The following is a 16,589-nucleotide window of genomic DNA, read 5'->3' as shown; positions in this document are numbered from 1 at the left end:
CAAACGGGGAAGACTGAAAATGTTTAGCAAACTTGTGTGGGAAAAGCCATGTTTAGACATGCGCTCGCTCATGTGTGCTATTTTTGAATCCAGACTGAACAGCAGAAAGCTTCTCAGCAACACATACAATAAACCCAAATGACAAGTCGAACATTTAGAACTATGCTGTGGTGTCTAATATTAGTGTCTGAAACAAATAACTCGACAAACAGATCCCACCATTTGGTTACAAAGACATAAAATAATACTTTCAGAAAGAAAGGTGATTTATTGACAAATGCTAGGAAATAACCATGTACTTGCTTTGCAAAAAAAGGAACAGTAACAAATAAGTTAGTTTTAAATCATTCCCCTTGTATTCAGTACAAAGCTGACAACATAAAGAGTTTACCTTAATACAGAAAGGATACTGCTAAATGTAGCTACATTACTACTGTTAGTGTAGTTTTGAATCCATGGTTCTTGAGAGGTATAAACTAAGCAGCCTGTTCTCTTCTACAAGTTTTCACCACTCCTTGTATTACTACAACACAACGCACAGATAGGATGTAAATACTTGCAATAAGCATCGACACACAATACTCCTTGGAGCATTTGGTTAGTATAACAGCAAGTTTACATCCAGCGTAATTTAGCTAGTGGCTAAAGTTACTGTGTCTAACACTATCTGATAGAATCTTAATTCTCGTTTTTCTGTAAAACAGTAATCTCACTGTGGTATACTTATGATCTGTAGAAAAAAATAAAAGTAATTTTTAGTATGTTGATCACAATAGGAATATTTCACTTTGAACTTTCTCAAAAACAAACTGTTCCAAAGCCCACAGGATTTATTCTGCACTCTTGTTCAGAATCTATGTTAACATTAAGCTTGGCCAGCAGCTGCTGTTGGTATGGCTTCTCAAGCACTCAGAATTTTCCACTGTGTGCTGCAGACTGGTCACAAAAAGAGGCTGGGTGGTTGGTTGGAAGAGGGAGCCAGAGTCTCAGTGGAGCAGCCCTGACCCTCTAGCACCAACAGGGACTAGAACTGTGTTAGTGATGCAGTGCTGCTTCTGCTGATGTGTACGTGCAGGCTTCTTGTTACACAGCAGATAAAATGCCCAGTTTAGGAATCAGAGAGCCATTTAAGAAAGAACAATTTTGAAGACGGTTTTAATCACATTATGATTAGGAAGCCTGAAGCCTGGTCTAGACATGCAGCAGCATGAGATGACAGGGCAGACCAATACTGAGGAGGAAGGGATGATGTGTTTTTTAAAATGCTTCCTGTCTGAAAACAAATTCTCCACTGGTAAAAATAACCGCTCAAAATCAAAACTGGCGCTCCAGAAAGAGAGTCTAGCACAGCCTACTTACAGCTGCACTATTTCTCTAAATACAGATTTCTGTAAACATAGAAAATCACTCAAAACTCCCATTTCCCCACGAAGTATATCATTTCCTAATAACTCATTCTATTCTCTGTGTAAAACAGGCTGCAAATAATGAGAGCACAACACGTAGCACCTTTAACCTCTGTAAACAAGATTACACTAGAAAAAATAACACATTATCAAACAAAAAATATCCCACCAGAAACATACACCCAAACTGCCAGTCTCTTACCCATGGAAAGCATTATTTGCATAGAAATCTACTGGATTTTAGCTTTGACAGCTTTGGCACAACCGGAGGAAGCCAGATATTGACTGTTAACCAGAGAAATCTATGATACTAAGAATATCTAACATCAGCATTGACCTTTAGCCAATTACTGTCTTAGTACTCCACAGAGAACCAAGATAAACACACGGGATCCACCCTAATTCCACACCAAACAAATTCATTCAGAAAAAAACCCCCACCCAAGATAGCCATGGACAGAATTCAGTGCATACCTGTATTCAACACTGGGATAAATCTGCCCCAAGAGATCAGAGACTCTCAGGTATCTTGCTTGTAAGTAGGAGGAAGATGTCACAGTGTCCTATGGGTTACCAGCAGCAGCAATGAGATCTTACAGAGTTTTTAGACATCTCCCCTCCCCCTCCCAAAGGATTTAAAAATTTTATACTGGTGTAATCCACCTGACAATGATTTCTAAAATTCATCTAGTATGTGTGTTAATGGATGCGGCAGTTATGTAAGTATTTCTGTGGTTAATCCTATTAAATAGTTAGAAATGTATTTCAAGTGAATGAGTTGGATACAGTGGAATTTTCAATGGAAACCACACAGACCCAGCAGTCTCTCTTCAAGCTTTAGGACTGCTGGCTCCCAGGGCTGTGGGACCCATCTGGACTTCCCCCACAGCTCAGTTTAGCTCCTGCATGTTCATGGTTGTTAATGCACACAAGTCCTATCCACTTGGGAAGCAACTTGACAAAAATCCACATTTTGACAGCGTGCCAAAAATTCACATTATGTGGTATGTTCCACTAATGGGTCTGTAAGTCCAACCCACTGCTTCACCATACTAACTGAATGCAAAGCCGATGAAAGCCTTTAAAAGGGGTAAAACTTAACTTCTGCAACATATGTTGTGCTTTACAATCACTGTGAAGTAGCACCCTGTTTTCAAATATGTGTAGTACATGCCCACTTGAAATAAATTATACACTGCAAATAAATATAGAAAGCAGAAACAAAACAATATGGGGTCTGGTACAAATCAGGGGTTGAGATTAATTTTCTTTAATCATAGCCAATTGCACAACTGTGAATGTTCTTCTCTCAAAATTGGTTTTGTTCAAAATTAGGCAAACTCCCAAATAATTTGTAATTTGTATTAATACTGCTGTACCTGCAATTTACAAAGTATTTTGCAACTTTACCTAAGTTACAGATTTGGTCAGAGACATACTAATGGAATTGCATTAGAATGTCAAGGATTCATGCTCCAAAATAAGAATATTCATTTCATTTGTAACAGGAGAAACATAGCTTAGCATTACATACATGCACCTCTCAAATAAAATGATGAACTACCATTATAGATTGTGCAGACACATCCCACTGTGACTAACAGATTTTTAAAATCTTTCAGTCAGTGTAATTTAACACTTGATTTTTCCCAACAGTGTTTAATGACCAGTGCTTGAGTAAGACTACATGGTGCCATGTAATTAATTTCCACTGAGTTTCTTCATAATAGGGCTGTCAGGTGCAGCGTTGGTGAAAATGCTTCCTACTATTACATGTGTTCCCCAGAGATTATGACGAATAACTTTGCAGCAGCCAAGGTCCTCAATGGAAAATCCTAAATAGCGATAACGTTCGTCAGTTTCAAAAAGGGTGTTGTTTGTATACGGGCCAAAAAACTGGGGAAAAAAAGATGAAACAAAGTATGGGTCATAATTATCATCACATTGCTGAACATGTTAGGATTTCAATATATTAGATATATTTGGTTTAAAATCCAAGATTAGCAGTACATCCCCAAGCAGAGGGAGATGCTTCTAAGTGTTCAAGCTGGTAGGCTTAGAAGGACATAAATCTATTGCATTGTGCCTGTTTTTAATATTCTACTTTGCTTTCTCTGTTCTCACGGCTGCTTTTGTACTGACATTTTTACAAAGGAGTCATTGAACAGTGTCTTCTCCCATGGTAAACAGTCCCTTCACAATAATTCAATACCCACCAGCAATAACTAATTTCTAAATTCCTTTTATATTCATACACAGATAATTTTTTAATGAGTGATTAGCCAAGCACAGACTATAAAAGGTCATTCTGTGATCAGCACACAGAAAAGTGTCCATATATTACCCTGCCTCATGGTCATGCCCTTCCTCTTTCTCTCCATTTCATTCCCCACCCTCACCCCACCCCAGACCTGTGAAGTAAGTTACACTAAGAATGTGTGACTGGTTGAAGGTGGTGCTAAACCCATCCCAGTCTGCCTTTGTTGGGGTGCTCTTTAAGGTTCTGGCAATCAGGACAATTTCTCAACATCACAGTAAAATGGGGAAAAAAATTCCAGAAACTAATTTAGACCAAGAGTTTAAAATAAAAGCAAAAGGATGTACAGTCCATTTCCAGTTGATGCTGAACAACAGTCCTTTCTTATCATATATAATGAAATTACTTACTGCCAATCCTGAAGTTGGATCAATGAAATCTGCCCAATAGCCTTCAGCTAACAAAGCAGAGCAAATTTCCCTGGCACCGTTAATAAACTAAATAGAGGGAAAACAGAGATGTTAAATATTAGATCCTCTTATGCCCAATTCACATACTCTGACTGCATCTTTATTTCCCCTGCATAAAATTACAGCAAAACTAAACAGAGTTGTGGTTGAAAAACCTGACTGACAGTACTAAGAAGATTAAATTTAATAACCTATATTGGGAGACTCCAGTCGCATGAGTTTTAGGATAAATTCTCTGTTTTTGTCAGAAATGGATTAATGTAGTTTTGTACAACTAGGATAAGGTAGCAATCCAAAGGTTCAGTTCAGGCAGTACACAAAACCATGATTTATTTTAACTACATCTGTGGTAACTAGGATTCAGCCTACAGATAATCATTCACATTTTGGTTTGCCTCAACGAATACTACTATATTACAGTCATAGAGTTGGAAGGGGCCATCTAGTTCAATCTGCTGCTCAATGCAAGATCTGCCGCCTTAGAGCATCCCTGAAAAATGTTTATCCATTGTTTAAAAACTGCCAGCTAAGGGAAGACCACTGCCTCCCTAGGCAGCCAATTCCAGTGTTGAACACCTCTTCCCTAATATCCAGCCAGTACCTTTCCATTTGTAATTTGAACCTCTTATTGCGATTCCTATCCTGTGCTGCCAACAGAAACAGCTCCCTGTATTCCTCTAAGTGGCAGTCTTTCAATCAGGTCCCTCCTCCTTTAGTAACCTGGAAGGCCTTGCTGGGGAATAAGTTAAGATTAGGCCAGGATGTCTGCATGCAGGGCTGTTATTTTTTTTGTTTTGGCTGTCAAGCATGGTGACACTGTAGGGTTTTGAAAGCAGGAGATATTTGGAGGTGCTTTGCGTTGTCTGCCTCTGAATCATGGCCCTAGTATTCCTTAGAGGTCTCCCATCCAAATACTAGTCAGGGCTGAGAATGTGTTGCTGAACCAAGGCCACCCAGCAAGCTTCTATGGTGTGGGTCAGGATTTGAATCTGGGTTTCCCAGGTCCTAGTCCAACACCTTAACCACTATAGGATATTAGCTAAGAGCCCCATCTGGGGGAGGAGGGACAAATCTGCCTGCGGGAGTGGTGCACGGCTGCTCCTGCAGATTTGCCTTCCTCAGAGAGCTTATTCCAGTGGAGGGGCAATTCTTCTGTCATGCAGCTGCCATGGCCCTCCCCGGAACTGGAATGTGGTGCCAGATGCAGTGCCACTCAGCATCCCCATGGTGCTGCCATGGTGGGTATGGGCTGGGGGCGTGGTCAGCTTCCTCCTGGTCTTTGCTGGCAGGCTACAGCTCATATGTAAGCCACACTTTTGGTGGCGTACATCCATTGCAGCCCATAGAGGCTTCTTGGGGCAGTGGGAGACTTTTGCTCTTTGCAAGCCTCCCCACCCGCCAGGAAGCATCTACGGGAGCAGCGGAGTCGGACAGCATCGGCACCGCAGACTACCACCCTCCATTTGGATAGGGCTGCCCTGCATTCATACATTGTACAATATTATCCTTAAAACTTACTGCAGATCTTGATTTGACAGACCCTAACTAAACAATTCTATTATTAGCCCATCAAGATTCCTCAGTGTGGTTATTGTTTGCTTAAATTATAATATATTGGATATGCAATTGTCACTTGGATTTATTTAATATTTATTATGATGGTTAGTTGATTTTTTAAATGTTTTATGTATACGTTGTGAGCTGCCCCAAGCCTGGAAGGGAAATGGCAGCATAGTAAATACAATAAATAAATAAAGTGTGGCTATGTCCTTTTTTTTCCAATGGGATTTTCTCAGGCGAACAAGTTTCTCTTTGGTTTTTGATCCTTTCTGTGCCACCTGAAACCCCTTTGGAGATGGTGTGGTGGAATAACCATCCCTGACCTCTGTGGTCTCTGGATTGGCCATGACTTTGTATGGTTTCTGAACTGAGTCAAAATAGGATGAAACTTGAAGCTTTCAAACCAGTACACATATTACACTGGTACAACTTTCATTTTCTGCTAACTGCTTCAGTAAAGATAAGTTCCCACCAACCTTTCAAAGTATTAATTTCTATATTTAACCATTAAGTTGCATGGTATAATCATGTCCTTCTAGTTATTTGGAGAAAAAAATTCCAGGCGTTTCTTTTGAAGAATATAATCTAGGGATAGTTTCACATAAAGAGTACTTCACAATAAGAATAACCAAAAAAAAAAAAGAAGTTTACACTCAATACAGGGCCGTTTTTACAAACACTGTATTATAAAACTGTAAGGTGTAATTACCTGTTGATTTCAATTTTATGTTAAGTCAGTGGTGCCCCAGCAACAATTTAGACAGCAGTGTTGATGAACTCAAAACTTTTGATCCTGGTTTGTTACATATTGCAACAGTCACTCAAGATGATAATGTCAATTCAAACAGCTTGAGGCTTCAATGCCTACCTTCGCCTGCAACTAACTGTCTGAATTGAATGTCATTACTTCAGCCAAGGTCTCTCATGTTAAGCTAGTTCTCCTGAGCTGATTTCTGAGCAGTCACAATGCAAACAAACAGGCCATTCTTTTGCAAATATGCTGTTGCAAACCTCTAGGCCAGAAGGTTACATCTTCCATCCCAGCACCCTTAAAGTAATTATATTAGAATTGACAGGAAGGTGGGAAAGGAAGACAGAGGACAAATAAGATGTAATTAGACCAGATTACAATGGTCAAGACCAACAGACCATGACTAACACAGAGCCAGCGACATACTCAAATGGAGATTTCCTGGTGCATTGTTCCTGGTGATGCTAGAATGGTGCGCTCTACCCCCTCCCCCATCAGATAACCTTAAAAGGCCACATCAAAGCTACTGGCAATTGGAAAAAAATTCAAAAGGAGTTAGTAGAAATGTCTTAAAGGTGGCCCATCTATAAATTGCACTAAATATATTATTTGAAATTAATTGTACTGAAAGGAAACATAGTAGATCTAGTGGAAGGTACTTTTAAAAAGGTAACTATGTTACAGTTTTGGAATAACAAAAACAGCTGTATGCAAAACACCCAGCAGCACTAACATTTGCCATGATGCAACTATTAAAACTGTTCAGAAAAATCTGAAGCAGTCTGTTACATAAAAAGGGTGACCTCTAGTGGCAATTCTGTAAACAATCACTTGGGTCAAAGTCCTAATGTTTAGCAAATTCATACTCGACTGAGGAGAAAAGAAAGCAGTTAGTAAGTTCTAAGTAAAACAATTTATATACTCTAAATCAACGCAGAAAAAACAGGGAATAAGTGATGTAGTACCAGTAGGTGAATACTTGTACATTTGTAGTGATGGTTTTTCACCTGCATGGTCATGACAGGTATAAAATGTTAAGCACATCAAATTTTCCCAGTGTTCCCCACATAACACTCTGATCTATCTGTAGAGAGCTTGGTTAATTCAGTGTCTTAGGTCAGTTTTGGGGCACTCCCTAATCACATCAGTGAGGGTCAGAGCCAACAACAAGCACTCCAGTGAGTATCAGAACTAATATGCTCCTATATGTGGACGTTCAAATAATCTGGTCTCCCAATGAAAATTAAGGATATGCTATTATCATACGCATAATGACTTACATTTTCGACGAGAGTCTCTCGCTCACTTTCAATTTCTTCACTCCAGGCGGTCATATCATTTGCAGTTTTCTGAGTTACCGTTAATATGGTTAGATTATTGGAGGTCACTTCTGGAAACATTGACTCGAAATCTACAAAGGAGGAGATTAAAAAACCCCACAAAAGTGAATAGCTTCTAACACTGTCGTGCTCTTCTCCCCCATCCTTATTTTAAATATTTTCCCCCAAAGGCTACCAGCCAGAAGGAACACCTACATTTATTCCTGAGTGAACTCTCAGATTCGCTGTGCTAGATGTCTTGCTCGTGGACAAAATGACCTTTTTCTTAATAAAAGGCCCAAGGAAACTAATTCAAATACTATTAATGAAAAGTTCCTAGTACTCTTTGCAAGCAATGATAATTCATGGAAGTGACAAACCTATGCTCACTTGCCGACAAGTACGCCCCAGTGAAAGAAATGGGGCTTATTTCTCACTAAACCTATGCAGGATCATACTGAAAGTCTACTACAGATAATTAAAAGGGTAAAAGTGTAAGGGCAAAATCCATACCTTTGCGCAATAGTTCTGGGCATGTTTGTATTGCACATTCAACCTTGGCAGCTTCAAAGTATACTTTTGCATTATTAACTTGCTTATGAGGAACATCAGTACTCTGAAGAAAGAAAAACATAATTTCCAGACCCATGCAAAATACAACACAGAGTATTTTAGTAGAGAGTTTGCACCAGAATTTGCAATTTTAAGGTTCATCGAAATAATGGGCAGCTTCTGGACAGTTGAAGTGCAATTCTATTCTTGATGAACTGCAGGATACTACCTGGGAGACAGCATGATCACCCAATCTGCATAAGCAGGTGACACCATCCCCTGGCAACCCCTATATCAGTGATAGCGAACCTTCTCGAGACCAAGTGCCCAAACTGCAACCCAAAACCCACTTATTTATTGCAAAGTGCCAACATGGCAATTTAACCTGAATATTGAGGTTTTCGTTTAAAAAACCGGTTGGCTCTGACGCGTGCGTTACTCAGGAGTAAGCTTGGTGGTAGTCGGTGGTTTTGCTTTGAAGCAACCGTGCAACTCTTCCAATGGGTGAATCACGACCCTAGGAGGGTTTACTCAGAAGCAAGCCCCATTGCCAGCAACCGAGCTTACTCCCAGGTAAAGGATCGCGCTTTAGTTCTTCGCATGAAAATCAGTGGGGTTTAACAGCGCTTAACAGGGTTACCTACACTGCTCCCCCAAAACTAGGTCTTAGGTTTAATGCTAATAATCAAGCCCAGCGGCCCAGGCCAGCCTAGATGTGGGGGAGGGGGGGCATGGTTTGCGCGTGCCCACAGAGAGGGCTCTGAGTGCCACCTCTGGCACCCGTGCCATAGGTTCGCCACCACTGCCATATTCTGCCCGTGCGGAAACGGCCACAGTTTTAAGATACCAAATTTTTAAGATGTCCCCCATGTTTGCAGGAAAATCTGTTTAGTGTCAATGTGGTCTTGATCTGCAGATTTAGACATCTGCAGATGGGGCCACACATGAAAAACAGATATATAGATGGTGATATGACTGTAAAGACAAACAATATTTCCAGGGGCATAAGCTCTCTTGACTTTCGAAAACCTACTCCCCTGGAAATCTTGTTGGTTTTAAAGGTGCTATTGGATACTCTTCTACTACAGACCAATATGGCACCCACTGAAAGCTATCCTCTTGGTTAAGAAAATCTTGTTGTCACATATTTTGGGGCTTCAATCAGGAGCCTCTGGCTGCAGCCTTATTTAGTGAACGACCTAGATCTTTTCAGCTCATATCTCACAAGCTGCTTCCAACAGAGGGAACAGGAATGTGAAACATTCAGTAAGTATGGACATTCAGTAAGGAATGTGAAACATTGGCAGTAAGTATGAGGCCTGGCCTGATCAGGTACAAATACTCTTAAGAATAGCCTTGTATCACTGCATAGCATAAAAATGAAAGATTTCTGCCTGCAGAGCAAGACAATGCATTTTCCAGACTTTGTATGACCATCCATGACCTACATCTGACTCAGTTACTAGATCCTTACCTGAAACTCATTGATGTACTGAGCCATCACAAACTCTTGCCTTTCACTCGCCAAAGGCTCCACTAAAATGTCAGGCAACCTTTTGTGAACTGGTGTTGTGTTTTGCGAGGCTGTACCATTTAGGTGACAGTCAAAGCCGATGTTACCGGGTAGCTGGAATCGTTGGTCCTGTGGACCAAAAGGCCCCATTACTTCATCTGGCCACACAGTTCTTGGACCTGTCAAAAATTATGTTTAAATGAGGATCTCATGTTAAAACCATTAGAACCTTATTTGCAGTAGCGAAACAATTAACATTTCTGCACATATGCTGCAAGAAGAAAATCACAGTGAGGGTCAAGTAAAAATCCCAAGGCTGTAATTCTAAGCATACTGATTAGGAATTCAAGCTCACCAAATTCAGTGTGGCTCAGGTTTGAAAGCATGCTCAGAACTAGGCAGTAAGTTCCACAAGATACAGCTGTATTAAAACAAGCACTTGATTTCTGACCCTAGACAGTCAGCCTTAGACAGTAACTAAAGTGAAATAAATTCTTGGAATTGTCCTTACATATATCAGGTGGTGCAGCAGCAACAGAAGGCTCATCTGAGCCAGATGATCCTGCTGTGGAAAAAGCCTTGGGAGTTACAACCCTTCTAACCAAAGAATAAAATCCTGGCAGGTACGTCACCAGTCTAGTTCTGTTACAAAGAACCTAAAGAGGATACAAAGAGAACTGAATGTAGCACAGGTTGCAAATTACAATGATGACTTTATGTACAGAGTCTCATTCTATGAAAAAGGAAAAGAAACCCATTTGCTGCACTGTGTGTTCCTAGTTTAATTATTGTCTTTAAATGTAGCTAAACGTTAACATTTCTGTTGGAAATATTTTGCACATTGGAGTTCTGCACATGATTTTCTATATGCTAGAGCAGGGGTGTCCAACTGAGGCAAAATTCAGACAATCAGAACACGGGAAATGGAGGTTGTCCGCACAGGCATGGAAGACATTGCAAAAGAGCTCGTGGTGCAAATGGAAAAGAACCAGGCTTGTGAAGAAACAGCTGGGGCATAACGTGCTGGCCCTGCCTCAAATCCCGGGAAGAAGAGGGGAGCCGTGGGGAGTCGGAAGAAGGGCAAAAAGCCCCATGGCAGGTAAGCTCCCGGATCTACCACGGGGTATTTTGACAGTCTTAGATTCATTTAGTGCAGCCTCCATTTGTAAATGTAGTTGCAACCAATGTAGATATTTTTTTTAAAAAAATGCACACATGGCTAGAAAAAAATTATTGCTGTAACAACATCATGACTTGCAGGAAAATAAAAACTCCAGAGAGGGATTCAAAAGATGAACTTAAAAAAAAAGGCTACCTAAAACCAATCTAAGTTTTAAGGTTCTAATTCTGGAAAAAAAAATCTCTTTACATGTTATAAATTTTTCTTCCTTAAACAAATATAATTGAAAAACTCCATTTAGTAATAACTGCTCACATTGATACATCTTTTTATTTATATGAAGAAGCCAATTGTGAAAAGCAAGTAGCGGGACACTGATGTGTCTGCCTTTGCATCTACCACAGAAAACCCTGAAACACATTTTTTCAACTGCATGTACCATACTGCAGTGCTGATTTAACAAAAAAAAGGGCACTGTTACATGCAGAACCAACATAAAGAAGAGTAATATGAAATTACAACGAATATGCTTATGTTAAACATGAATCACCGAGGGCCAAACTAGAAATTGGTTTTTCTTTTTAACTGAGTCTCCAAAGCACCACAACAGCTGCTGGAAAGCTGATTGAGTTAAGAACTGTGACATGAGGCGCTCATGCCTTCTTCTTTATGCCCTTCTCAACCCTGAGACAGCCAACAAGATAGAGCATTTCTGGTCAGGAAAAGGCACAGAAGGAAGATAAGATCCCCCTCACTGTTCTCAGCTCAATCAGACTCTCATTTACTTTTAAACAGGCAGTCCCACAGCCACACAGAAGCTGTGGAAAGACAGTCAAGTCCAGGAACACTTTAATAACATAACATCTAGTTTAGCCCTGATTTCCCACTCCATCTCAACTCCTCATGTCATATGAGAGATCATTCCTTAGTGTCCCGAGTTCCACAAGCAGTTGGGTTCAGGAGAGAGGGAAAACCACAATCAGAAAAAGGCTTCTGAAGTCTGCAGTGCTTCCGTGCATGGGATTACAGTCATACAAGGATGGGGGGGGGGGGGGGGGCTCATTTCCCCCTCTGCATTATTATCGGTTTTCCTTTCTTGTAAGTACCCATAGCCTTCCCTTTTCCTGCTTTCTTGTCTCCTCCCCACACACCACAAAATCAATTTTAATCTGCCTCCCTGTCTTCAGCTTTCCCTCTTTTCCTCCCCAGGCAGCCTTTTTCTTGGGAAAACTCTGGACGAGTAGTGCCAACTGCGGCTCCAGGCAGGGTTGGGCCCAGTTGCACAGTGGGAAACCTGCAAGGACTTTTGAGGAGCACCTCACTTTCTCTTGCTCCTCCACTAATTCCTCTATTCCTCCTCCTTGCAGCTCTCATATCCTCATCTTTCCCTGTTTGTTTCTCTCCTTCCAACTCAGCAACCAACCTACCTTTTATCTTCCACCAACTTTACCCAGATTTGTTAATTTACTTCATTTATACCCTGCCTTTTCTCCACAAAGAGAAAGAGATCCAAAGCAGCTTCTTTAATTCCCCTGTCCTCTATTTTTTCCTCACAACAACCTAGTAAAGTATGTTAGCCCGAGAATGCATAACTGACCCAAGGTCACCAAATTAACTTTCACGGTAGAGTGACAATTCAAATTTGAGTCTCTTAGAACCTAATCTGAAAATCTAATTATTACACTACACTGGCAATCATAGCGTGGCTGCTGTGAACAGTAACAAGCAAATGGGGCTGGGTGACTTGTGCAAGATATGCAGTAGTAAGTCACTAGACAATTGCTGCTGGGACTAGCTCTGATAAGCCCTCACCAAAAAAAAGGGGGCCCCTGCACCCTATGTCTTTTTTAGTCAAAAACTAAGCTTGAAGTCTGGCATCACTGTTGCAGTTGCCTAGCAATGGTCACTAAGGACATTTATTTCTTAAAGCTACAGGAGCTGCTGCATCATTCTGGAGTGTTTTAACTCCTCAATTTATTTATTTTTACATTTCAGGGTTTGGGGTTTTTTTGGGGCTAACCTGAGGCTTTTCTCAGGTTTGAAGTAATATCTGTTTTGTTTGTCCACTGCTGCTAATCTCCAGGTTTAGGTATCTATAGGCAGGCCCATTTTGAGAATTAGGTACAATCATGATTAGACTGGATGCCATTTCTTCACACAGTTATAAAAATCTGACTGAAAACAATGGTGCATAAACCATGTATGCTCGCAGACTTAAATCTAATCCTATGCATACATTATAGCTTCTAAAGAAAGTGAAAATTATTTCTGAGCAAACAAAAAATTATTTTTGAGCAAACATTTCTGCAACATCAGGCTGTAAATATGCAATTCTACAGGAACTAACTTGGTAGTTAGCCCCCCCGCCCCAACTCAATAAGTTTTACTTCTGAGTAAAGGCAGAATGGTGTAGTGGTTAACAGCAGTGGGTAACTTTGGGCCAGTCACAGTTCTCTCAGAACCCTCTCAGCCTAACATACCTCACAATGTGTCTGTTGTAGGGAGAAGAGAAGAAGTTTGTAAGCCGCTTTGACTCCTTATGGTTGAGAAAGTGGGGTATAAATCCAAACTTCTCTTCTTCAATGGCAATTCAATAGTGAAAGAAATCACTTTATTATGCATTTCATACAAAATGAAACAAAAGTCTAGTGACACCTTAAACACTAACAAAATTTGTTCCAGAATTAGCTTTTGTGAATCAAACCTTCCTCTTTCTATTGATGGGATCAGTTCACTAAAACAGTACTTGTGGCTTAATAAGCATTCCAGTCTTGGTGTTTCCATTTCTGTTTATCAAATTTTTCACAGAAAGAACAAAAGAAAGCACTTTTCATACATCCAATAAGGTACTCAAGCCACAGCACAAAAGTAGAAATTAATTGCTATTGTAAAGGCAGTTTTAAAAGAGAATAACACGGCTGTATTACTTACACTGGCCATTTCCATGAGCCTCTTTGTTTTAAGGATAATTCTCTCTCTGAAACAATTACACCAGCATAACTGGTTACGTAACACTGGTGTTTCTGTTGCAACTTGTTATGGATTTGAGTTATGCTGAAATATCACGTGCTTCACAACATGCCGAACTCTTCTCTGCCAGTAATGATTACTAAAACCTGCTTGACAAAAAACAGAACAATTATTTCCACTTTACCTTAACTTTAATATAGATTATGTAGCACAAGAGAAAAAAATGCAAGGTCATCCAGAAGAACATGACAGAATGAGCCAATACTGAATCTGACTTTAACCCTGATCTTATAAACAGTTGTCTGCATACAATTCCATTGTATTTTTCTCCCTAAGCTTCAAATTTAAATTGGCATTTAGTAAAACAAATTCCTAATCTGTACGGGTTATGGAAAAAGCTTGTAAAACTCCCAACATAAATAATGGTACAAAGCTTGACTGGAAGTAGCAGTGGATACTTTTTGTGATACTGTGAGGCAATGGGTGGTGTGTATGGGAATCAGTTATCAAAAGCACAAGTGAGCTGTATTCGAAGGTTCCTCTTAATCTTGCAATCCGATGAATACTTTCTTTGGAGTCAAATTCCATTGCACAGAATGTAATGTATTTCTCAGCAAGAATGCATTGTAGGAATATGCTTCAAAGGATAATTTACACGTACTATTTTAGGGATTACAAAGCCAATTTAAAGTTTAACATGAATTCATACAACCAAAGCCCTCAATTTGTTACGCCAAAGAAGGCAAGTATTGAAGCCTGAGCGAAAGTTTTATGAAATGTAATCAGCATGTGTGTGTGACTCTGATATTCTTAGTGAACTCGCATTCTGGGAGCCAGTGTAGTTTGCAAATCCCCCCTAAGTTATGAATCTCACCGTGTGATCTCACATTAGATTCTCAGAGCCTAGTCCACCTAACACAGCTACTTTGCAAATCAAAACAGATTAAAGCACTTGTATGTCACCCTAAACCCGTGGAGAAAGTGTGGAATATAAATGTGAATAAATTCCAGAGGGGTCATTGTGTATCTTAACCAGCTTCACACAAAGAAACAAGTCCTGGAATTCCAGACAGGAATCCTCTGCAACAAAAGCGTACGGCAGTCTTGCGTCTTCTTAAAGACAACAAAAATTTTATTCCAACATAAACTTTTGCAAGATGTACTTTCACACATGCAATGAGTTGTTCCTTGCTGTACAATCACCATGTAGTAGGTGTGAGTTTGAAACATCAAGATCCAGGGGCCATGAAATACGAGAAAAACACTGTGAAATATCATTATGTAAAATGCAATACTATATAATGACACTTCACTCGGTGCTTCCTGTTTACCATGACCTCTTAACGCTACTCTAATTACTTTTTATTTCTATGCTTTCTATATAAAAAAGACTACATGATCAGAATTGCCTCGGAAGAAACGGGCTCTAATCCACGAAAATTTAAGCTGGAATAACATGTAGTTGTCTTTAAAATCTCAAAACAAACAAACCCACCCTGCGTCCTTTAAAAGGGTCTTGACATACCTGATTGACTAACACATAAATATTAAGCATAACACCCCCGCCCTCCCCTGCCGGTGGTCGGGGGAACCTAACAACCCTTCAAATAGAACAGCGAAGTCCCTCTCTAGGAACTTCAGGGACCATTCTTTGTGCCCCCCCCCTCCTCCCTCCCTCCCTCCCCCGCTTGGCAACCACCAAAACCAGATATAAAAACGTCAAACAAAAAGGGGGGAATCTAAGGATAACGCGAAACAAGTGCGGGTGTGAAAGCGAAGATTCGGTTTTTTGGGCCGCCTATATATAGGCAGAGGACAACAAGGGGCTTCAGTCCACCAGTCTCCTACCTTTATTTCGGCACGCTTTTCTTTCCGGTAAAATGGTAATCCAGGAAAACCAATCGATCCTATCCTTCCTGGATCGATCGGAGAAGGGAAGCCGCTTACCTCATTTTCCCCCTTCCTCGTCCGCCGGCTGTTGCTGCCAGGCTAAACTAATCGATCCTGACGCTCACGCACTACGTTTGTGATGGAATCGGACGAAGGGAAACGAATGGAACTCCTCGGCAGGGCTAACGAATCGAGCTAGTTCATCGTCGATGACCTAGGATTCTTTGTAAGAGGCAATCGATCCCCTCTTAACTGATGAAGTTGCTGGTGTTTTCAAGCGGGGCTGGAGTTTCATGTTTACCCCGGAAAAACTGCACGCCAATGGAAGGCGGTGTCTCCATTCACTGAAAACAAGGGGCAGAATTATTGCAATCCGAGGTATGTTTTTTACATACCTCCAATTGCAATAAAGATAATTCTGCTCCTTGTGTTTTTACATAGGCAGACTTCTGCCGAGCTGGCTTCTGGGCAATTGAAATGAATTTAGACACATGGACGCTGTCAGAAAAATGAGATTCTGCTTGTCCTATAATTTTTGTACTGCCTCTCATAGAATCATCTCACAGCCCAAAGCAATCCCCCCAATTCTAAAAAAATAACGCAATTCAAAGCCAGTGATAATAAGAAAATGCAGCAGCATCCAGTTGCGAATTCTGTGCAGTGGGCTTAATTTGAAGCAGATTTGTGTAGTATTGCATGCCAGGAACATCGAGAATTTTCCAGTAGCTGCTGAGAATCAAATCAAACCCAGGAGCAGGAAATCATCTAACCAGCAGTCAAT

General features: G+C 40.5%; 1 protein-coding gene across 3 annotated transcripts; it reads right to left on the bottom strand.

The window, feature by feature from the left end:
• Positions 1–248: 248 nt before the first annotated feature.
• On the bottom strand, positions 249–15,903 carry MMADHC (metabolism of cobalamin associated D). 3 transcript variants are annotated; one of them, XM_048485095.1, is made up of 8 exons: positions 15,767–15,903; positions 13,880–14,064; positions 10,340–10,484; positions 9,790–10,007; positions 8,277–8,379; positions 7,725–7,855; positions 4,074–4,160; positions 249–3,302 (listed from the first exon to the last, which is right to left on the bottom strand). In XM_048485095.1, exons 2-8 carry the CDS (start codon positions 13,892–13,894, stop codon positions 3,108–3,110), a joined length of 894 nt encoding a protein of 297 aa, XP_048341052.1. In that variant the 5' UTR covers positions 13,895–14,064; positions 15,767–15,903; the 3' UTR covers positions 249–3,107. The 3 variants fall into 3 exon arrangements, with proteins under 3 accessions (XP_048341052.1, XP_048341054.1, XP_048341053.1); XM_048485097.1 differs by having other exon boundaries at positions 15,866–15,889; XM_048485096.1 differs by lacking the exon at positions 15,767–15,903 and adding an exon at positions 15,444–15,468.
• Positions 15,904–16,589: the final 686 nt, after the last annotated feature.

Source organism: Sphaerodactylus townsendi, linkage group LG02 (assembly GCF_021028975.2).
Source record: "Sphaerodactylus townsendi isolate TG3544 linkage group LG02, MPM_Stown_v2.3, whole genome shotgun sequence".
NCBI lineage: Eukaryota > Metazoa > Chordata > Lepidosauria > Squamata > Sphaerodactylidae > Sphaerodactylus > Sphaerodactylus townsendi.
The sequence above is the reverse complement of the archived record's forward strand: the minus strand, read 5'-3'. Positions and strand labels throughout refer to the sequence as shown.

Bases quoted from the DNA above. Each gene is read 5' to 3' on its own strand.
- MMADHC (XM_048485095.1), bottom strand. The intron at 8,380-9,789 runs GTAAGGATCTAG...TTCTTTCTTCAG, and splicing joins AGTACATCAATGAGTTTCAG to AGTACTGATGTTCCTCATAA. The intron at 4,161-7,724 runs GTAAGTCATTAT...CCCTCTATTTAG, and splicing joins GAGAGACTCTCGTCGAAAAT to TTTATTAACGGTGCCAGGGA.